This window comes from Acanthochromis polyacanthus, chromosome 8, assembly GCF_021347895.1.
Source record: "Acanthochromis polyacanthus isolate Apoly-LR-REF ecotype Palm Island chromosome 8, KAUST_Apoly_ChrSc, whole genome shotgun sequence".
Taxonomy (NCBI): domain Eukaryota; kingdom Metazoa; phylum Chordata; class Actinopteri; family Pomacentridae; genus Acanthochromis; species Acanthochromis polyacanthus.
The window spans coordinates 40,554,695-40,578,111 of NC_067120.1; the positions used below are offsets into that span (position 1 = coordinate 40,554,695).

Genomic DNA, 23,417 nt, shown 5'->3' on the forward strand with positions numbered 1-23,417 from the left:
ATGTGTCTAAAAATGTCTCAAACCCAAAAATTATGCAACATTTTCCAAAAAGTGACTCAAAAATTTGTCCAAAGTTTGTCCGAAATGAACCAAAAGATGTTTAAAATTGTCCAAAATCACTCAAACATTCTTGAGAGTGACAGGAACAGTTTGTATAATCGTAGGAGATTCAGTAAGAATCAACTGGACTCCTCTGGTAGGTTCTTGAACCGGAGAGAAGAAGCTGGTTCCTCTAGTTTAATGTGGTTCGTTGGTTGCACATAGTTTCTTTAGAAGTTTTCTGAACTCAGACGGATCCAGAACATTTTTTTGGATTGTATTCAGTCATTTTCCAGCTTCATCAGCAGTTTCTGTAGTCAGGGCTCAGCTTGGAGCCTCTGCAGCTGATTCACTCTCAGCAGGATCTAAAACACGTCCAGTCGAACTCCAGCTGAAGAACGTTTTCCTGGACGGCAGCCAGAGACTCGGAGCTCCATCCAAACTTCTGTCTCATCAGACGGATATTCAGCCAGCAGGGTTTACTGCAGCCTTTTACAGCTTCATTTTAATGCAGCGTACAGCCTCACAGCACTCTGGCAGATTAAACCTGGAGGAGCTGGAACAGCCAGTATCCAGGACAACTGAAGACAGGTTTCCTACGTTTCCCATGATGCACCTCAGCAGCATCTTTCATTACACTCCTCACACACTGGTTCATTTTTCAACCTTCAGGTTTGAACTTCAGCCAGCAGATTCCAGCTGCTTTTTGATCCTGGTCATTTTTACTCACTGTTGGCAAATTTTTACTTATTGTCGACTCATTTTGAGTCAATGTGGGCTATTTGTTCCTCAATGTAAGCTCATTTTTATTTATTGCTGGCTGAATTGAACTCACTGTTTACTAATTTTCCTTATTGTAGGTTCATTTTTTTCACTGTGGATTAATTTGACCTCATTCTGGGTTCATTTTCCCCACAATAGGCTTGCTTTTACTCACTGTGAGCTCATTTTTACTCATTGTAGGTTCATTTGTAACTTATTTTTCCTCACTGTGGGCTCACATTTGCTCATAATTTACTCTAACTCAGATTCGGTTGATTTCCTCCACGGAACAGTTCAAGGACTGTTTTTCCAGGTTCTGTCTCTGATAAATGCTGCCATTTAGGAGCTTTTTAAATACAAAACAAATTTTAAACTTCTGTTGAACATCTCAGGATAAATGAGCCCCATATCCAGCCTGTTGGCTTCGTTAGCCCTGTTAGCTCGGTTAGCTTCGTTCACGAGAAGCTGCTCATTCACAATAAGGTCAAAGAAATATCATACAAAATCTGTCACAATGTATACCCATTAAAAAAACCCTGGAGAGGTTTAAATTAAAAATAGACTACAACTGTGACTTTTGCCAAACAGAACCAGAAACCATCATCCACCTCTTCTATCAATGCTCATACAGTAAAAACCTCTGGAATCATATACAAAACCTAATCCAGAACAAAACCAGACACAGGATCAGCCTCCAGGAGAGCCACATCCAAAGAAAAAACCAAATGGAAAATACTTTGAAAATGAACTCAAACAGTACTTTAATACGTCCATCATCATCAAACAGCAAAGACATAAAAATATCAGGCTTGTTTATTAAATACTTAAAATTCCCTGATCTAATATAAATTTGTTTATGTTATTAGTTATTACTTAATTTCATCCTCTTCTGCTCACATATGGTTCTTATATGACTCTTTGTGTTTACAATGTAATATGAATAAGTTGTTGTCACCATGTTGTGTTATTCTCTATGATCATTCTCAGTTAAACACCCTGTATAAGCTCTTTGTGTTTAATAAAAAAAAAGCTTTGTTAGCTCCGTTAGCCCCGTTAGCTTCGTTAGCCCCGTTAGCTTCGTTAGCTCAGTTAGCTCTTTTAGCTCCGTTAGCTGTTCTGTTAGCTTTGTCCTGCTAATTATCCGGCGCCCTCTGGCCTGCTTGGCCCGGTTCCTCTGCTGCTAGCAGGAGGTTTTGTCGACCCGGAGCTCCCGCTGACTGTTTCTGTGTCTCAGATAAAGAGGTTCTGTTTTCTGAGCCCAACATTTAATCCTCCTCAGTGTTCAGACTTGTCTGCTCGTCGCTCTGTTGACTCGGAAACCTGAAAAAAATTAACGTTTTAACATCTGAATGTCTGAATTCACACATTCTAACTGGAAACACAAAGGCTTGGTTTTCATGTTATGGACCAAGAAGTTCCATTTGGTCTGGACCCGTGTTTTTAGACACCTTTAGAGGCTTTTTTTTTTAAAAGATTAATGCCACATATTTTGTAAGAAATAAGGAAGTAACTGAAATACATGACATAAGAGTGAAGCTGCCAGTAACTTTCCAGAATAAATGTGTTTAGGAGTAATATTTGGGAATTAATTTGGTTTAGAAGTGATTATCACTGAATAAAAACAAAAGGAAGCATAATTTTTTAGCTCTTAAATCACTGAAATGCAACACGAAGTTAAACATGTTTAATAAACTACTTTAAGTAAGATATTCTGTGTGTATAAATCTGCTTAAACAACATCTAGTTTGTATCAAATTAATAGTAATAAAATAAATATGTTAAAATCTGTCTTCTCTTCCAGCCTCCTGTCTGTTTTTAGTATTTATTTTCTCACATGAGCAGCAGAGACTTCACACAGGGTACTGGAAGTAAGAAATGTAAAATTTAAACACTTTATAATCCATAATTTAGTAACTTTAAAATGTGTGCATGTTTTAGTAAAAAGAATCCAGTGTTTCCCAGGAGATAAAGTGTTTTATGCTTCTAAATGTAATGATTCGGCCATTTTCTTCTAATATTTATTACATTATCGGCTCATTTTTACTCACTGTAAGCTCGCTCTTCTTCATGGTAGCAGAATTTTTCCTCATTGTTGGTTGGTTTTGTCCACTGTACGCTCGCTGTTACTCACTGCAGGCTCATTTTGACTCATTGTGGGCTCATTTTTGTTTACTGTTGGCTCATTTATACACACAATGGGCAATTTCTACTCATTGTTGGCTCATTTTTCCTCACCGCGGGTACGCTTTTCCTCACCGCGGGTTCGTTTTACCTCACCGCGGTTCTGTTTTTCCTCACCGCGGGTTCGTTTTACCTCACCGCGGTTCCGTTTTTCCTCACCGCGGTTCCGTTTTTCCTCACCGCGGTTCTGTTTTTGCGTAGCAGGAAGCTTCCTGCAGGGTTTCTGCTGCAGCCTCTTGAAGTCTGAATTATTGAACAGAAAGTGTGTTGAGCTGCAGATGTTCTGGAGTCTGAGAACAAAACGTTCAGTTAAACACGTCTGATCTTTAGGTCACAATATTTCAAAGAAAAGTGGTGATTTTAGATTCAGACACATCAAGAAGTCTAAATGTTTTCAGACTTTCTGACCAGAGAAACGAGCCGATGTCTGATTGAGTTGATTTTACACTTTAATATTCTGTTCTGATCAATCTGGTGCTCATTTGAGGATTTTACCTCAGTTTTCTGTTTTTAATGGTAGATTTTAGGACTTTAAGTGTTTTTGTGTGTGTTTTTGATGGTGGATTTGTGGATTTTAAGTTCTATTTTATGTGTTTTTGATGGTGGATTTGTGGATTTTAAGTTCTATTTTTTGAGTTTTTGATGGTGGCTTTGTGGATTTTAAGTTCTATTTTTTGTGTTTTTGATGGTGGATTTGTGGATTTAAAGTGTTTCTGTCTGCAGGGCGCTGAGGCCATGGTTCTGGAGAGCGTCATGTTCGCCATCTTAGCTGAGAGAGAACTGGGACCGAAGCTCTACGGAATATTTCCTCAGGGACGTCTGGAGCAGTACGTTCCTGTAAGTCTAGAGACTCATTTTTATTCACTGTGTTCCTCATTGATCGCAATTTTTTCCTCACTTTAGGCAATTTTCTTCTTCTCATTATGGCTCATTTTCCTCACTGCGGTGCATCTTTCCTCACTGCAGACAATTTTTTTCACATTGATGATGTTAGAATTTTTGGGTTTTTATCTCACAAAGGCACTAGTAATTGAACACTGAAATTTGTTAGGATTTTTAACTCATGCAGGCACTGATATCATTTATTGTGCCATGAGTCCATGAGTCCATGAGTCGTGCCTGACCTTAAAAAGGGAAGAGATGGAGCTCTGATGTACACAGACAGGTCAGCCGCTTACAGAAAATGCTTCTTCCTCTGCACGTACACGCTAACACAGACAGAGCTTTGGCCTTGATACGCGGCACATTCCTGCTTTCTTATAAGGTTATATTTACTGAAACCGCTAACTCAAGGTTGTTTGGGTGAGAAACCAGAATGATCCTCCCTGAGAAACACCTGCATCCCCCCCACTAATGGCTGCATCACATCTCAGCTAACAGGAATAATACGAGCTGGTAGAAAGCGGGAGGAAGTTTGAAGGAGGTTGTTTTTACTGGGGATTAGATGGATCGTGTGAACATATCTGAGCACCAACTAATGGGACAACTGAGTCTAAACCACGGTTTATCCTCACCGTTAGCCAATCACAGTTCACTGTTTGAATTATATGTTGGTATTTATGACCTACCACTAGGGCTGGCCCGAATAGTGGTTTCTAGCCTCTGAATATTCGGGCCCTATTAAAGACGAATATCCGAATATTCGTTCCGCCCCGTAACGTCCGATGGGGGGGGAGATGGCCCAAATATTTGGATCCGTTCGTCTGGTTTCCCGGGTCCAAATTTTGCCTTTGTTTGTCTTCAGTTAAACTGAAGAATTCCCAAACAGCGGAGGTCTTCAGCATCTTGTCTTGTGTTTATGCAACGAAGTGAAGCGTGACGTCAGAGTCTGCAGCCACCCGGCCATTCAGGTGGTAAGAAACACGAATGGATGAGCCGAGATGAGCCGAACATGACGGGATGAGCTGAAGTGGGCCGAAGGTGAAGGGACCAAAATACCAAAATGAATATACGGATACCACCGTAGCGAACAAATATTCGGATATTCGGGATATTCCGGTCCAGCCCTACCTACCACACAATACTAGACTGAATAAAATGTTGTATTCACTTTTGATTTGATCCTTTTCTGGGAGGCTGTTCCAAACACTGATATTTACAAAATTAACAGCTTAACTGGAGAGAAGTAGTTTGTCTTCTATCTCAGGAAACGAACACACTCAACACTAATTTTTCCTCACTTTAGACATTTTTTTTCCTCGTATTAGGCATTTTTTCTTCATTATGGCTCATTTTTCCTCTCTATAGCTCATTTTTACTCACTTTGGCTCTAAAATTTGCCCTCCAATCAATTTAGTGTCAGTCAGACTACAGACTCATAATTTCTAATTTTCAGGTGATGTTCTGGAGATACTGACTGCAGCGATCATGTTTTATAATATTATTATATTTCTACAACAAAGTGTTTCTTGGAGACAGTTTTCAGTTTGAAAAAAGTCTGTTTTTACCCAGAATTCATAGCAAATTAGTCCTATTTAAGACTGTAAATGTCTGGTGGCAGCAGATGAACTGAGCTGGAGGTCGTTTCTTTTCCAGGTTTTTACTACTCTACATGATTAAATGCTTTATATGACTTCAGATGAGTTTTTAATGTGCACGGGATTGTAATACATCATTTGGTGGATTATTAACATCAGAGCTGTAGACGGACGAGATTAATGTTAATAAATGTAACCAAGAACACTTTATAATATCACATAGTATCATAATAAACGATGTTATACGACAACAAATTACGTAATACTACAGTAAATGATGTAATATTGTAATAAACGATGTAATGTTATGATTACTGATAGGATTTTGTGTCTGCAGAGCCGTAAACTGGACACGGTGGAACTCAGAGACTGCAGCATCTCCGCTGAGGTCGCAGAGAAAATGGCCAAGTTCCACGGGATGAGGATGCCGTTCAACAAGGAGCCTCAGTGGCTGTTTGGGACCATGGACAAGTGAGTCAATAACTGATCAATCGGACCAATAACCGATTGACAGTTCTGAGGCGACACTTTTCCTCCAGGGATGTTTGTTACAATAGAATATCCTTTATTAGTCCCACAAAGGGAAATTTGCAGCATCACAGAAGCAAAGCGACAGTAAGAAAATCAAGAAAACACAAGTATAAATAATGAAGTGACGTCTACACACTATATATCCAATATAAATAAGAAAAACAAAAGAACACAAGAACACTAACAACACAAATTCGACATTATTTACATGAATCAATTACGCTTTGGTTTATGACAGTTGGTTAGCACCCTCATGTCTCCTCGGCTAGCATCCTCATGTCTCCTCGGCTAGCATCCTCATGTCTCTTTGGCTAGCATCCTCATGTCTCCTCGGCTAGCATCCTCATGTCTCCTCGGCTAGCATCCTCATGTCTCCTCGGCTAGCATCCTCATGTCTCCTCGGCTGGCATCCTCATGTCTCCTCGGCAAGCATCCTCATGTCTCCTCGGCAAGCATCCTCATGTCTCCTCGGCTAGCATCCTCATGTCTCCTCGGCTAGCATCCTCATGTCTCCTCGGCTGGCATCCTCATGTCTCCTCGGCTAGCATCCTCATGTCTCCTCGGCTAGCATCTCCTCGGCTAGCATCCTCATGTCTCCTCGGCTAGCATCCTCATGTCTCCTCGGCTAGCATCTCCTCGGCTAGCATCCTCATGTCTCCTCGGTTAGCATCCTCATGTCTCCTCGGCTGGCATCCTCATGTCTCCTCGGCTAGCATCTCCTCGGCTAGCATCCTCATGTCTCCTCGGTTAGCATCCTCATGTCTCCTCGGCTGGCATCCTCATGTCTCCTCGGTTAGCATCCTCACGTCTCCTCGGCTAGCATCCTCATGTCTCCTCGGTTAGCATCCTCATGTCTCCTTGGTTAGCATCCTCATGTCTCCTCGGCTAGCATCCTCATGTCTCCTTGGCTAGCATCCTCGTGTCTCCTTGGCTAGCATCCTCATATCTCCTTTGCTAGCATCCTCATGTCTCCTTGTCTAGCATCCTCATGTCTCCTCGGCTAACATCCTCATGTCTCCTCGGCTGGCATCCTCATGTCTCCTCGGCAAGCATCCTCATGTCTCCTCGGCTAGCATCCTCATGTCTCCTCGGCTAGCATCCTCATGTCTCCTCGGCTAGCATCTCCTCGGCTAGCATCCTCATGTCTCCTCGGTTAGCATCCTCATGTCTCCTCGGCTGGCATCCTCATGTCTCCTCGGTTAGCATCCTCACGTCTCCTCGGCTAGCATCCTCATGTCTCCTCGGTTAGCATCCTCATGTCTCCTTGGTTAGCATCCTCATGTCTCCTCGGCTAGCATCCTCATGTCTCCTTGGCTAGCATCCTCGTGTCTCCTTGGCTAGCATCCTCATATCTCCTTTGCTAGCATCCTCATGTCTCCTCGGCTAGCATCCTCGTGTCTCCTTGGCTAGCATCCTCATATCTCCTTTGCTAGCATCCTCATGTCTCCTTGTCTAGCATCCTCACGTCTCCTCGGCTAGCATCCTCATGTCTCCTCGGTTAGCATCCTCATGTCTCCTTGGTTAGCATCCTCATGTCTCCTCGGCTAGCATCCTCATGTCTCCTTGGCTAGCATCCTCATATCTCCTTTGCTAGCATCCTCATGTCTCCTTGTCTAGCATCCTCATGTCTCCTCGGCTAACATCCTCATGTCTCCTCGGCTAACATCCTCATGTCTCCTCGGCTAACATCCTCATGTCTGCTTCCCCCTGCACTGGATCCAGGTTTATCTCCAGGACAGAGTTGGCCTTCTTGATCAAGTTTCCTCCTGTCAGCAGCTGAGATGCTGCTGGTCCAGCAGACCACTCCATAAAAGATAGCTGATGCCACCACAGAGTCATAAAAGTCTTCAGGAGCTCCCCCTACACCTCAAAAGACCTCAGTCTCCTCACTAAATAGAGTCTACTTTGATCCTTCCTGTAAAGTGGGCTAGTGTGGTCTAACCAGTCCAGGTTATCGTTCAGGTGAACTCCAGGTACTTGGAGTCCACTCTCTCAGTGTCCATGTCCTGGATGTTCACCGATGTGTTTGACTGCACCTGTGGAAGTCCACCATCAGTTCTTTAGTCTTCCTCGCCTTGATCTGAAGACGGTTCCGCTGATACCAGTCCACAAAGTCCTGGTTCAGTTCTCTGTACTCCATCATCATCATCTGAGATGAGATCGACGATCATCAGAGAACTTCTGCAGATGACAGCTGGCTGAGTGGTCCATGAAGTGTAGAGATTAAAGAGGATCAGAACCAAGACCCCGTGCTGCAGACCACCATGTCAGCCTATGTGGTCCATCTGTGAGGTGGTCCAGTATCCTTCCTGAGAGGTGATTATCCACCGCTGTGAGGTCCAGCTTGTCCCTCAGGACATCCAGCTGAATGGACTTCTCTGGACTTCTATTGTAGGATCTTGAAGACGTTCCATCTCTCGCCTTGGATGGGAGGGGGAAAATCTTCAAGATCCAGTTGTTTCTGTACACAACCTCCAGTATTCTTTCCTCTAAAATTCTTGAAAATCTGTCAGAAATGATCCAAGGAACAACTGATTAAATTGTGGGGGTGTTTCTGAGTCCCATCAATTCCCGCCGCCCGCTACATATTTAGGTCACGTGATTCAGTATCCGTACATAACGTACACATGCAGAACACACGCCTGTGCTCTGGTCATTTTGTTTGTGGGTGCATCTATATTAAATGATTTCTGATCACCAATAACTAATAAACAAATGCTGCATTTGTGACAGTATGGAGAATGAGCAGCTTTGGAGGAGGATACTCCACTATCTTGTGTGTGTTTATGAGGTGTGTGGTGATAAAGTCTATCGATCTGAAGACCCAGAGTCTCCTATCAGCTCTCTGAGTCGTTTAGTTCAAACGTTACTCATCTGACCTACTAGTGCAAAATTCCACGTCTGAGAGGAAAACGTGGAATCACACGACCACGAACCGGAACTCTCCGGTTGTAGGAAACACTGGAAATCCTGGAAACCATCGGGGTGACCCTCTGAAAGCCAGACAGAGTTTAAAACCTTCGAATGGACCACAGTTTCAGGATGTTTTCCTGCTTTTATCCTCACGGTGGACTTGTTTTGACTGTTTGTTCTTCATTTTAGTCTCATTTTGATTCACTGTGGGCTCGTTTTTACTCATTTCAGGTTTATTTTGACTCTGTAGGCTCATTTTAATTCATAATTTCTCCTCACTGTGAGCAGTTTTTTCTCCACTGTGGCTTCATTTTTCCCCACCTAAGGCTAATTTTTCCTAACTGAAGGCTAATTCTTACTCATCCTTGACTCAGTTTCCCCCACTTTGGCCTAATTTTCCCCATAGTAAGCTGATTTTTCCCTTCTATGTGCTCATTTTTCCGAATTGATAGCTAATTTTTGCTCACCCTGGACTCATTTTTCTTCACTGTGGCTCAGTTTCCCCTACTGTAGACTCATTTTTCCTAATAGCTAATTTTCCCCCACTATGAACTCATTTTTCTCTCTGTCTGTGACATGGTCCTGCTCTAAACTGCTAGTGTTTTCATGCCGTCGCTGTTTCTGTTTTTTATTTTCTCTTCAGGTATCTGAACCAAGTCATGAAGCTGAACTTCACCAGAGAATCGCAGCTCCGTCGATTCAACCGACTGCTGAGCTACGACCTGCAGCGGGAGATGGACATGCTAAAGTAGGACTACACACAGTACTACACACAGTACTACAGAGTACGACACAGTAGAACACACACAGACACACACTGATTCATGGAAAGTTTTCTCCCTGCTGTTATGCAGCTGAGTCTGGAGGTCCAGAGGGGCTGAAATGCTGTTTTCTGAGTCCGTTTTTGTTCCAGACGTTGAAATGCGACCTTCAGAAGGACGTTTTAATCTGGTTTAGAGCTGAAAGTCGCTCCAATGTTGCTTTAAAGGAACTTATCTGTGTTTGTTTGGAGGAAACATTCCACATAGCTGAGAATTTTCTGATTTCCAGCAGTTCCCAACACACATTGTTCTCATGTTTCAGCTACAAAACAGCATCATGCCACTCTGACGTGTTGTTTTCTGAGTCCGTGTGGCAGCTTCACGCCTTCACAGGGACGTTTTAGACAGTAGAACAGCAGCAGAACGGGCTTTTATAGCAGTTTAATGTCAGCTACAGACAGGATGTACTTTAAATGAGGCACCAAATTAAATCAGATTTTATCATTTTTCTCACTATGGGCTCATTTTTCATCACTTTAGACTAATTTTTCCTCAATATAGGCTCATTTTCCTCATTGATAGCTCATTTTTCTTAGTTTTGGCTTGTATTTTTTAATTTCATTGCATCATAGATCCCCCTGTAGAGTCTCAACATCAAAATTTAAAGTTGTCGTGTAAATTCATAACAAAAATCAGATTCTGTTATTACTGGGAAACATTTTGTTGTTTAAATGCTCTGAATGAAATTAAATAAAAACGGGTTATTTCTTCTCATTTGCTGTTTTTCTGTTTACTTCCTTTTCAGGTCTCTGTTGGAGTCGACTCCATCTCCTGTCGTTTTCTGTCACAACGACTGTCAGGAAGGTAAAATATCTACCGTTTACATATAAATAATAAAGGATATTCTATCTAAAGCTGCTGTTTTACTGAGTTATTTTACTGAATGACGTTTCCCGTGCTGCTTTCAGGGAACATCCTGCTGCTGAAAGGCCGACAGACTTCAGACAAACAGAAACTGATGCTCATCGACTTTGAATACAGCAGCTACAACTACAGGTACGTTAGCGTCCGTTAGCACCTGAACGCAGCGTTTAAACCTACAACTACAGGTACGTTAGCGTACGTTAGCACTTGAACGCAGCGTTAAAACCTACAACTACAGGTACGTTAGCGTCCGTTAGCACCTGAACGCAGCGTTAAAACCTACAACTACAGGTACGTTAGCGTCCGTTAGCACCTGAACGCAGCGTTTAAACCTACAACTACAGGTACGTTAGCGTCCGTTAGCACCTGAACGCAGCGTTAAAACCTACAACTACAGGCACGTTAGCGTCCGTTAGCACTTGAACGCAGCGTTAAAACCTACAACTACAGGCACGTTAGCGTCCGTTAGCACCTGAACGCAGCGTTAAAACCTACAACTACAGGCACGTTAGCGTCCGTTAGCACCTGAACGCAGCGTTAAAACCTACAACTACAGGCACGTTAGCGTCCGTTAGCACCTGAACGCAGCGTTAAAACCTACAACTACAGGTACGTTAGCGTCCGTTAGCACCTGAACGCAGCGTTTAAACTTACAACTACAGGTACGTTAGCGTCCGTTAGCACTTGAACGCAGCGTTTAAACCTACAACTACAGGTACGTTAGCGTCCGTTAGCACTTGAACGCAGCGTTAAAACCTACAACTACAGGTACGTTAGCGTCCGTTAGCACCTGAACGCAGCGTTACAACCTACAACTACAGGCATGTTAGCGTCCGTTAGCACCTGAACGCAGCGTTTAAACCTACAACTACAGGTACGTTAGCGTACGTTAGCACCTGAACGCAGCGTTTAAACCTACAACTACAGGTACGTTAGCATCCGTTAGCACCTGAACAGAGCGTTTAAACCTACAACTACAGGTACGTTAGCGTCCGTTAGCACCTGAACGCAGCGTTTAAACCTACAACTACAGGTACGTTAGCGTCCGTTAGCACCTGAACGCAGCGTTTAAACCTACAACTACAGGCACGTTAGCGTCCGTTAGCACCTGAACGCAGCGTTTAAACCTACAACTACAGGCATGTTAGCGTCCGTTAGCACCTGAACGCAGCGTTTAAACCTACAACTACAGGTACGTTAGCGTAAGTTAGCACCTGAACGCAGCGTTTAAACCTACAACTACAGGTACGATAGCGTCCGTTAGCACCTGAACGCAGCGTTTAAACCTACAACTACAGGTACGTTAGCGTCCGTTAGCACCTGAACAGAGCGTTTAAACCTACAACTACAGGCACGTTAGCGTCCGTTAGCACCTGAACGCAGCGTTTAAACCTACAACTACAGGTACGTTAGCGTCCGTTAGCACCTGAACGCAGCGTTTAAACCTACAACTACAGGTACGTTAGCGTCCGTTAGCACCTGAACGCAGCGTTTAAACCTACAACTACAGGTACGTTAGCGTCCGTTAGCACCTGAACGCAGCGTTTAAACCTACAACTACAGGCACGTTAGCTTTACATACAGGGAAAAATAAAATAAAATAAAACTAAACTAAATAAAATAAATTAAAACTCGTTAAAATAAAACAAAAAATAAAACTAAATGAAACAAATTCAAGCAAAATAAAACAAAAATAACAATAAAAACTAAAGAAATAAATTAAAACAAAATAAAGGAAAACAAAATCAAATAAAACAAAATTAAATGAAACAAAATTAAATAAAACAAACAAATTAAAATAAAACTAAGTAAAATCAAATAAAGGAAAACAAAATAAAGTTAAACAAAATAAATAAAATAATGAAAAAGGTAAGAGCAGTAGCAAGAAAAAAGAAAAACATTTGCACTATATTCTGTCTCTAGCAACTGTCATTTTTCTCTACTGTCTCTATATATTCTTTTCTAGATGTGTACATGTCTCATTGTTCCTCATTAATAATAATTTTTCCTCCTTGTAGGCTCATTTTAACTCATTGTGAATTATTTTTTTCTGTCACTGTAACTCAGGGAAATGAAGCCAAAGTAAAATGTCAGGAAGCTGAGTTTGACCTGGACTGACTACAGTGTTTCCTGAACTCTGAAACATTTTGTTCAGTTCATTCTCTGGTGTTTTTAGTTATTTTCTAACTCGGAGTCTCTTGGATCAGTTCAGTCGCCTCCTGATTCCAGCTCTGGCTGTTTACTGAAGCACAAAGAGTCCAAAACATGAAACAGCAATCCAGAATTTTAAATTTTAATGATGCTGAACCGAGTAGGCCGGTTGTTCTCTTCTCTGTTCTACAGCGTTTATTATTTATTCTGTTTATTTAATTATGGACTCTGGCCTCCCGCACCTGAGAGGAGGTTTAATAATTTCACTGATTCGGTTTAAATCTGCTGCTTCGTTATTTCACTGTCTGACCTTCAGACGACCACAGACAGAATCAGTGACCCAGAAAAAAAACAGAGGAAACGAGAAGGAAACACTCCAGGCTGCTGCTGAAGAGTAATGAATATTTCCTAAAGCTGCTCATGAATCAGACCTGAGTGGTTATATAACCAGAGCAGAGAGATGGGTGGAGACAAAGGAGAGACACGGGTGGAGACAGAGCGGAAAGACGGGTGGAGACAGAGCAGAGAGACGGGTGGAGACAGAGGAGAGACACGGGTGGGGACAGAGGAGAGACACGGGTGGGGACAGAGGAGAGACACGGGTGGGGACAGAGGAGAGACACGGGTGGGGACAGAGCGGAAAGACGGGTGGAGACAGAGCAGAGAGACGGGTGGAGACAGAGGAGAGACGGGTGGAGACAGAGACGGGTGGAGACAGAGCGGAGAGACGGGTGGAGACAGGAGAGACAGCGGTGGAGACAGAGCGGAAAGACGGGTGGAGACAGAGCAGAGAGACGGGTGGAGACAGAGGAGAGACGGGTGGAGACAGAGACGGGTGGAGACAGAGCGGAGAGACGGGTGGAGACAGAGGAGAGACAGCGGTGGAGACAGACGGGTGGAGACAGAGCGGAGAGACGGGTGGAGACAGTGGAGAGACGGGTGGAGACAGAGACAGGTGGTGACAGAGCGGAGAGACGGGTGGAGACAGAGACAGGTGGTGACAGAGCGGAGAGACGGGTGGAGACAGAGCTTAGAGCCTCCAGGGCTGCTGATGGAGACGGCGGTGCAGCGGATTCATTGTGCAGCGCTGCACAGAGGATGATTCAGAATAATGTGTGTTTGTGTGGGAGCGTTTGTTTTCTGCACCTCAGATTGAATTCCTGAGTGTGAAACCACAGTTACCCCTTAATACCCCCTCATAGCCCCTACATCTTCCCCCCAGTATTTCCCCTCTAAGGCTCCTCATTCGCTGCCAGAACACGTGTTTCACCGCTGACCCAGAAGACACATGACCAACATGTGAGCACTTGTTAGTCTTGTGTGTGCAGCAGAACACGCACACTGTGGATGTAAACAGAGTAGCTAGGCTGTTCCTGTCCTCCCCCACAGCAGGGGGAGGTTTGTGTAGGAACAGCCGCTGATAACAGCCTGGGAACGTGCATGGAGTCACGTCAGACCAAAACTACCTCCTCGTAGAGCTGTAGTCCCTCTGTCTGTCCTTCTAGAGCTGTAGTCCCTCTGTCTGTCCTTCTAGAGCTGTAGTCCCTCTGTCTGTCCTTCTAGAGCTGTAGTCCCTCTGTCTGTCCTTCTAGAGCTGTAGTCCCTCTGTCTGTCCTTGTAGAGCTGTAGTCCTTCTGTCTATCCTTCTAGAGCTGTAGTCCCTCTGTTTGTCCTTCTAGAGCTGTAGTCCCTCTGTCTGTCCTTCTAGAGCTATAGTCCCCTCTGTCTGTCCTTCTAGAGCTGTAGTCCCTCTGTCTGTCCTTCTAGAGCTATAGTCCCCTCTGTCTGTCCTTCTAGAGCTATAGTCCCCTCTGTCTGTCCTTCTAGAGCTGTAGTCCCTCTGTCTGTCCTTCTAGAGCTGTAGTCCCTCTGTGTCCTCCTTCTAGAGTAGACCCTCTGTCTGTCCTTCTAGAGCTATAGTCCCTCTGTGTCCTCCTTCTAGAGCTGTAGCCCCTCTGTCTGTCCTTCTAGAGCTGTAGTCCCTCTGTCTGTCCTTCTAGAGCTATAGTCGCTCTGTGTCCTCCTTCTGGAGCTGTAGCCCCTCTGTCTGTCCTTCTAGCGCCACCTTCAGCTTTAAAATCTGACCACACATTCTATAAAAATTTTCTTCCATCAGCCTCAGCTGTTTATCACCAATTAGCGTATTAGCATAATTAGACTAAGATGCTTGTTAAACATTAGCAGGCTTGCATTGTTATTGTGAGCTTGTTAGCATGTAGTTGTTAGCATTTTAGCTCAAAGCCAAATCTCAGAGAGCTGCTAGCATAAGTGTGGTGTAGCTATTTGTCTGTTGTTGGTATTTTTACATATATTAGCATGCTAACCGCTTAAACAAAGATGAACAAGACACTTATTAAATGTCTGCATGTTAGCATGCTGATCTTAGCATTTTAGCCCAAAGCCAAACCTCAGAGAGCTGCTAGTATGGGTGTGGTGTAGCTATTTAACTACAGACTGGAAGTGACAATTGGGCCATAAATTATTAATTTGATCTTAAACATTCACATATTAGCATCGTGTGTGAGCTTTTTAGCATGCTATTGCGAGTATTTAGCTCAAACTCAGAGAGCTGGCTGCAATACTCTGGCAAAGAGGGTTGTTAAACATTAGCTTTCTGGCAAGGTCAAAGAGCTTCTAGCATGGCTGTAGATGAGCAATTTTTCTGACATTGGCATTTTTACAAATATCAGCATGCTAACAGGCTAAACTAAAATGTTTAACAATGCAAACAATATACTTGTTAAATGTCAACTTGTTAGCAATGTTTGGAAGCATGCTAGCATGTGGATGTTAGCAATTATTGCAACACTAGACTTCAGCTGACAATTCATAAGGTTCAGTTGATGTTTATACAGATGTTAGCATGCTAACAGGCTAAACCAAAGTGGTTAACTTAGTAAACATTCTGCTTATATTTGGCTTGTTAGTATTTTAGCTAATGTAATTCATGAGCTAGACTTTTCTTCTTAAAACTGCGATGAAAATGAAGTTATAATAATAATAATGTTGACAATAATACTTCATTTATGTATTTTTTTATCTTATATAAAAAGAGTCAATGGGTTTCATCTGCACACAACCAAGGAGCTTAAAGGTGTAATTTAACTATTTTAACTTACAGATATTTCTTTCTCCATCTGTCCCGTCTTTCAGAGGATTTGATATCGGGAACCATTTCTGTGAGTGGATGTACGACTACAACTGTGACGAGTTTCCCTTCTTTAAGGTGGATGCCCAGAATTACCCGTCCAAAGCCCAGCAGGTGAGGAAAACGACGTCTCATTTCTGAGGTTTTCTTAACAGACGTCTGACCGGCATTTGGTTTCTAATCTGCAGCTTCACTTCATTGAGAATTACCTGCGTGAGTTCGACCCAGGATTCCACAACCTGAGCCCCGACGACCAGGTGAAGCTGAAGGAGGAGCTTTATGTGGAGGTGAACAGGTGAGTCCAGGTGGAACCGGCTCAGGATCACACAGAGGAATGCTTTTATATAGTACTGTAGTACATCTGTAGTATAGTACAGGAACATAGTACATATGCAATATAGTACATATATAGTACAGTACAGAGAGAGTATAAAAACAAAAATGACACAAAAATGACAAAACAATGCTAAAATAGGAATAAAATTACACAAAAGGATGCTTAAACAACAATAAACTGACAAAAAGACACAAAAATGATAGAACAGTGCTTAAATAGCTACATAGCTCACATAGCTAAAAAGTGATACAGAAAGACAGAAAATTATGCCTAAATAACACAAAAATAACAAAACAATGCTAAAATAACACAAAATGGACAAAAATGCCACAAATATATGCTCACATAGCTAAAAAATTATACAAAAACACAAAAAAAGGATGCTTAAAAACACACAAAAAAGACAAAATGATTCTAAAATAACACAAAAATAGCACAGAAAGACACAAAAGCATGAAGAAGTGGAATAAATGGAGCTTCCATTCAGAGGACTTTAGTAATCAGATTACTGATGTAACTGCAAGATTCCTTTCTGCTGTAGAAAGCTTAAAGAACCGTGTTTTCTCTTTTAGGTTCTCTCTGGCGTCTCACTTCTTCTGGGGTTTGTGGTCCATCATCCAGGCTCGACTGTCCACCATCAAGTTCGGATACCTGGTCAGTTTAGAGGCATCTAGACTAAATAGGAGAAACTGTGGAGAGTTTCTGGTGATTTAAGAAGATATCTGATAAAATGGAACAAGTTCCATAGAGGAGAACCTGTAGAAAGTTCCAGACTAGACCTACCGACAACTGGAGAAAGTTCTAGAGTAGACCTACTGAGAACTGTCCAGTTGTCAGTAGGTCTACTCTAGAACTTTCTCCAGTTGTCAGTAGGTCTACTCTAGAACTTTCTCCAGTTGTCGGTAGGTCTACTCTAGAACTTTCTCCAGGTGTCGGTAGGTCTACTCTAGAACTTTCTCCAGTTGTCGGTAGGTCTACTCTATAACTTTCTCCAGCTGTCGGTAGGTCTACTCAAGAACTTTCTCCAGTTGTCGGTAGGTCTACTCTAGAACTTTCTCCAGCTGTTGGTAGGTCTACTCTAGAACTTTCTCCAGCTGTCGGTAGGTCTACTCTAGAACTTTCTCCAGCTGTCGGTAGGTCTGCTCTAGAACTTTCTCCAGCTGTCGGTAGGTCTGCTCTAGAACTTTCTCCAGCTGTCGGTAGGTCTACTCCAGAACTTTCTCCAGCTGTCGGTAGGTCTGCTCTAGAACTTTCTCCAGCTGTCGGTAGGTCTACTCTAGAACTTTCTCCAGCTGTCGGTAGGTCTGCTCTAGAACTTTCTCCAGCTGTCGGTAGGTCTACTCTAGAACTTTTTCCAGCTGTCGGTAGGTCTACTCTAGAACTTTCTCCAGCTGCTGGTAGGTCTGCTCTAGAACTTTCTCCAGCTGTCGGTAGGTCTACTCTAGAACTTTCTCCAGCTGTCGGTAGGTCTACTCTAGAACTTTCTCCAGCTGCTGGTAGGTCTACTCTCGAACTTTCTCCAGGGGACGTTCTCCTTTTCTGCTTCCAGTCTTTAAGTTTAGTCTCACTTAGAACATTCCAGGTCCTTGAAGTCCATAGAGGAGGATCCAGATTTATCACTTTTTAATGGACTTTTTCAGAACTTCATCAGTCCAGCAGATAGAATAATGACATTTAGGAGGAGAAACATCTGAGTTGGGGTAAAAACTGACAACAGATCAGTTTTCCATCCATTCAGGTGTGTCAGTCTAAACAGTGAATCTGGTTTCTGTTCAGAACCATTTTTTTCTATCATTTTATTCAACTGTTGAGTCAGAAACCGGACCATTCTCAAGCAATTGAAGACAGTTTTCATATTTTTCCTGTAATTTTGGATCATTTTTGAGTCCTTTTGCACAAATTTTGAGTCATTTTCTATCATTTTTGAAGCATCGTGGACTAATTTTGTGTCGTTCGGCAAATCTTCAGTCAGTTTGATAATTTTTGAGTCATTTTGGGTGAATTCTGACTCATTTTGGACAATTTTCTGGTCATTTCCAATAAGTTCTGTCAACTTGGATCTTTTTTTCAGCATTTTGGATCATTTTTGTGTCTTTGGGACAATTTTCAAGTCATTTTAGACAAAATTTTAGGTCTTTTTGTACATTTTTGGAATAATTTGGGGTCATTTAGGAAGGTTTTTGTAATTTTTTTGGAGAAATTCTAATATTTTTTGGGACAATTTTGTGTACTTTTGGACATCTTTTGTCATTTTGAACAGTTTTTGAGTCATTTTTGATAAATACTGAAACAATTGGAGCAATTTTTGTGTAATTTTAGCCAAGTTTCACGTAATTTGAACAAAGGCATGAATAATTTTGATCTTATCTTGTGTCTGATTGCGTTATTTCTTGCTGCAGGAATATGCTCAGGCCCGCTTCGACGCCTACTTCCAGCAGAAGAAGATCTGGGCGGTGTAACGGAGCGACCCGATTGGACGGTTAACGCCAGGTTCGGCCTGACGGGTCGATCAGATTCACGCTTTACTTCCTCCTCGCCTGTCGGAGGATCTGCTGCTGACCCAAACCCTGTGGGTCGTTGCTGAACGTCCGTCCCACAGTCCTGAAGGCCCAAACACTAGAAGTTCAACATCGATACTAACCTCCATCCAAACCATAGAACATTACTGATGGAGACGGTGAGATTTAGGCCTGAGTGGCGTCTTTACAGAGAAGTGGAGGGTTTCTAGAGTTAGAACAGATCGCTGGGATGGGTTTCTGTGCAGTTTATGCTTTTATATTGTCTGATTTCTTGCACAGTGTTGGCTGATAGTGGAGGGCTGAGCACCAATCTCAACCCTCCACTATCAGCCAACATCACACAACTTGGCAGCATGAATGGACCCCAAAACACCACAAGTCACCAAAATATCCATTGAAGCACTAAGAAACTGCTGTCACCTTAAGTTTTCTTTAATAAAGGCTGCCAGTGGAGGGTTTAGCAGCTAAGGTTGGCCAAAATGTGCAACTTGGCAGCACAGAGTGATGCCAAAACACCCAAAAAGTCTCCAAAATATCCTTTAAAACGATAAGAAACTGCTGTCAACTGTCTCAAATGTGCAGATTTGTCCCAAATGGCCCAAAATCACATAAAAATGGGTCAAAATGAAGCAAAAATATTCCAAAAGTATTCCAAAATTATGCAAAATTTTTCAAAAATTGTACAATTTTACCCCTCAATGACAATAAAATCGTGCAGCTTAGTAGCACAAAGTGACGCCAAAACACCAGAAAAGTCTCCAAAATATCCATTGAAACAGTAAAAGAAACTGCTGTCAATCATCTTAAGTACACAAAATTTGTTCAAATGGCCCAAAACCACATAAAAATTGCTCGAAATGATGCAAAAATTAACCAAAAATGATGCAAAATTGCTCGACAATTGTTCAAATTCACCCAGAAGTTGACAGAAATCATATCTTTGATGATTTATCTGACAAAAGTTTTAAAAACATTCAAAGTGTCCAACATTTTACCTAAACACCCCCAGGTGTTCCCGAACTCTTTGAATTTTCTTCCCGACTGTTGGTCTCAGCTGAGTGATGTCCAGCTCCACAGTTCCACCAACAAGTGCAGAATTTTTATGTTTTTTACTAAATGTAGTGAGAAAAAAGGATTCATATTTGGTGAATTTTTACCGAGATCTGAAATCCTTTTAAACTCAGATTAGGGTCATTGTTACACGTTACAGGATATTAGTTCAAGGACTATGTGAAAGTCTGTTTTTCTAGTTTCTGGTTGATAAATGGTTTGTTCTGGATTCAGAGGGTGAATTAGTTTTTTTATTGTTTTACTGTTTAAGGTGTGTTTAGTAAAGATGTGAGAGCTGAATCTCTCCGTCTAATCAGAGCTCATGTTAATAACTGTGATTCATTCATCCAGACGCCGTTCCTACCTCACCTCAACGCCTCGTTTTCATCGTTTTAATCATTTTCATCCATTCATCTCCTGCTGCTGAGAAAAACATCACTTTGAAAATGTGAAAATTAATGAAAGTTTACTGTTTGCTGACATTTAATCATCTGTGATGTCAGTTTAACACCAATCAGCTGTTACAAGTATTTCATGTAACAGAAACTGACTTCTGCTAAACCGACGTGCTTTTCTTTCTTATAGCTAGGGGGCGCCTTACAGCACAAACACGGCAGATTCCTTCTCCATTTTCAGCCATCTAGTGTAGCTTTACCAACGTTCAGCCACAGGTTTAATGGCTAACTAGCTAACTGAGCTAACTTTACCAACACAGCTTTGTTAAAACATCATGTCCAGCCAACTCTTTCATGTTTCCAGTAAACGTGTTTCCGAGAAGAATCCTATGGAAAAAGAGTTTTAACGGAGATCTCGACCGCTGCTTGATGTTGTGCTAAAATGCTAAAGCTAACTAAATTTCTGATCCTCGTATGAGACACAAAACACTACAACTACATATTGTTCCAAATTTAGTTTTTTTAAATGCTTGTTTATCGGTCACCAATTAGCTAGCTAAGGCTAATCTAAACATGGTCACAGTTAGCTTCAGCTAAAGCTAATTTAGTGACTTTGTCATGCTGTTTTCAGTAACAGGGCATTTAATTTAGATTTTCCAACATCCTGGATGCTAAATTAGGATGACGCTAATCATAAAAGACAAAAGTAATATGTAGACTCTAGCTAAACACTAACTAGCCTAGCCCAGCCTAGCTTAGATGTTCAATTGCTGACTACAGTAGTGATTTCATTGAGCACTTATGTTTGTCTTTATGGGAAATAATCAGCGTTGTGCAACTTGTAAAGCTTCTCTAAAGTCTGTTTTTCTGTTCAAAAAACTACAAATCAAATCACAGTGACTCCAGCTAGCTAAAGCTAGTCCGAGTACAGTCAGCTGTTTTTAGCTAAACATAATTTACTGATGTTTCCATGCTGTTTAAATCTTAGTAATTGGATAAATAAGGCTAAACCTAATGGTAACAGAGAGAAGTAACATGTAGATTCATGCTAAACACTAACTAGCATAATTTAGATGTTTACAGAAAACCTAAATAGCTAAATTAGTGATATCATGCTAAAATGCCAAATAGGTAAAAAAAAAAAAAAAACAATTAAGGATGTTTTACAAACCAAAACATAGTGCTACGTATTTGTAGTATAATTTTGATTATCTGTTTTCTTTTAAACATAGAAAAAATAAAGTAAAATCCAAATCACAGTGGCTGCACCCCCTGCTAATTAAAGCTAATTAAGGCTAGTCAGAGTTGTTCAGTTAGCTTCAGCTATAACTAATTTTCTAATTTTTTTTCTTCTGATGTTCCAACATCTTACTATGTTTATATTATACCGAATAAATATCGCTAAAGCTAATGATAATGGGGAGTAGGAGTAGCGTATTGAGTCATGCTAAAAATTAACTAGCATAATTGGAATGTTTGCAGAAAGCCTGAATAGCACACGAATGATATCATGCTAATATGCTAAATAGGTTAAAAAATGTAAGGATTCTGTTTTACAAACCAAAATAAATGACTACATATATCATACCAAATAAATATTGCTAATGATAATGCAGAAAAGTAACATGCTGAGTCATGCTAGAAGCTAACTAGCCTGCTTTACATGGCCGATCACTGATTTCATCTAACTGTTTTGTCATTCTAGGAGGTCATTAAATTAAGGAAAATCCTTTTCTTACATCTTCACTGTTATTGTTAGCATTAAAAGGTGCTATCGTTAGCCTAAAAGTGCTTCTGAACAGTGAGTGAATAATATAAAGCTAATGTGCTATGATTGTTTTTATTGTAGCGCCACAAGCTAATGATGTTAGCCTCAGTTTGAAATCAACACTTCAGGAACAGCTAATTAGCTCGATGTGCTAGTAAGTTGCTAAGCCAGAACTGGACAATAAACGGCTGTTGGATTAGCAGGTTTAGCAAAAGTCAGTTGAAACACTGTCACCAATGATGACTAAACACTACGAAACACAGAAACACTGATTTAGAGCTGTTTTTAAAGCTACAAGCTGTAGAGACTGAGTTAGCATGTGGCTGTAGCCGTTAGCATGTGGCTGTAGCCTTTAGCATGCTTCTACTAAACCAAGCTGTGCCACGTCAACTCGCTCCTTCCTGTGAAGTTAAAGTGAATTTGTTCTTCTGGGTGTTTTCTCTGTGACTTTAAATGAAACCAAATGAAAATGTGATGTGAAGCTGAACTAAAACTCAGCTGATGATGTTTTAATGTCGACTTTTAGAGCACTTTTACGGAGCGAACACTTAAATAAAAACTTTACACCTGTCTGAACTATGACTGTAGGTGGTTAGAGTCTATTTTACTGTATATTCCTTTAAATGTGTAGTTTGTTTTCTGTATTATGGGATGTGGAGGGAAATACTGGAACATCTTTTACATCTCGACGGTCTTAATTTTTTTTTTTACATTTTCTTCTGCTGAACCTGAATTTCTCTGTCCTTTTTCACATTGTATTTCTTTTCTAAATGATCTGATTTGTAATTAAAGAACATTCCATCTGTGTTTCTTCACTTTGAGTTTGACTTTGGACCAAAACGACGATAAATTTGGCTGCAATTGGTTCTTGAAAATAATCTAAATGAGAACAAACAGCCTCACTGATGCTTCTGTTGACCGTACGTAACATTCACTGATAAACGCTTATTAAATCTGAACGTATAATGACTTATAACGATATACTCACAACTACAGACTGTATTAAATAACATTAATCATAATAGTGTGTTAAATAATGAAGAAATGAACTCGGCTGTAAATTTATTGCTTTGCACAAATAAAAGGTAAAAATGAGACAATGACTGATGGTGGTTTGATTTCTTTGAATACGTAATTTATGATTATATATAAATATATAAAGGTTATTTCCAGGATCAGATGCTGCAGTTCTACCTTCATACTGTGAATATTTCCAGAGTTCCAGATCCTTGAAGTCCATGGAGGAGAACGTCTCCTGGAGAAAGTTCTAGAGTAGGCCTACTGACAACTGGACAGCTGTTGGTAGGTCTGTGTTCCAGGTCCCCCTGGAAACCAGCGTTTGTCCTGTTTTTGTGTCGCTCCTAAACAGCCGGTTGTAATGTTTTCTGATCAACACACCATACTATGAGGTTTTTACAGTGAAGGTTCTACTATGGAACCATTTGACATGTTCAGGTGTTC

General features: G+C 41.4%; 1 protein-coding gene and 1 long non-coding RNA gene across 3 annotated transcripts in view; both read left to right on the forward strand.

Annotated features, from left to right (window-relative positions):
* Positions 1-23,059, forward strand: part of chka (choline kinase alpha) — a 31,957-nt gene extending 8,898 nt beyond the window's left edge. Inside the window, exons 4-12 of the mRNA XM_022219356.2 lie at positions 3,706-3,819; positions 5,797-5,930; positions 9,547-9,651; positions 10,470-10,528; positions 10,633-10,720; positions 15,893-16,001; positions 16,076-16,182; positions 16,797-16,878; positions 18,624-23,059. Coding sequence (XP_022075048.1) covers positions 3,706-3,819; positions 5,797-5,930; positions 9,547-9,651; positions 10,470-10,528; positions 10,633-10,720; positions 15,893-16,001; positions 16,076-16,182; positions 16,797-16,878; positions 18,624-18,683 — 858 coding nt within the window. The 3' untranslated portion in view covers positions 18,684-23,059. The remainder of the gene's footprint in view (positions 1-3,705; positions 3,820-5,796; positions 5,931-9,546; positions 9,652-10,469; positions 10,529-10,632; positions 10,721-15,892; positions 16,002-16,075; positions 16,183-16,796; positions 16,879-18,623) is intronic.
* Positions 17,066-18,617, forward strand: LOC127535226 (uncharacterized). 2 transcript variants are annotated; one of them, XR_007944008.1, is made up of 5 exons: positions 17,066-17,229; positions 17,296-17,427; positions 17,461-17,559; positions 17,626-17,658; positions 17,692-18,617. It is a non-coding gene; the product is annotated as an uncharacterized LOC127535226 (long non-coding RNA). The 2 variants fall into 2 exon arrangements; XR_007944009.1 differs by lacking the exon at positions 17,626-17,658.
* Positions 23,060-23,417: the final 358 nt, after the last annotated feature.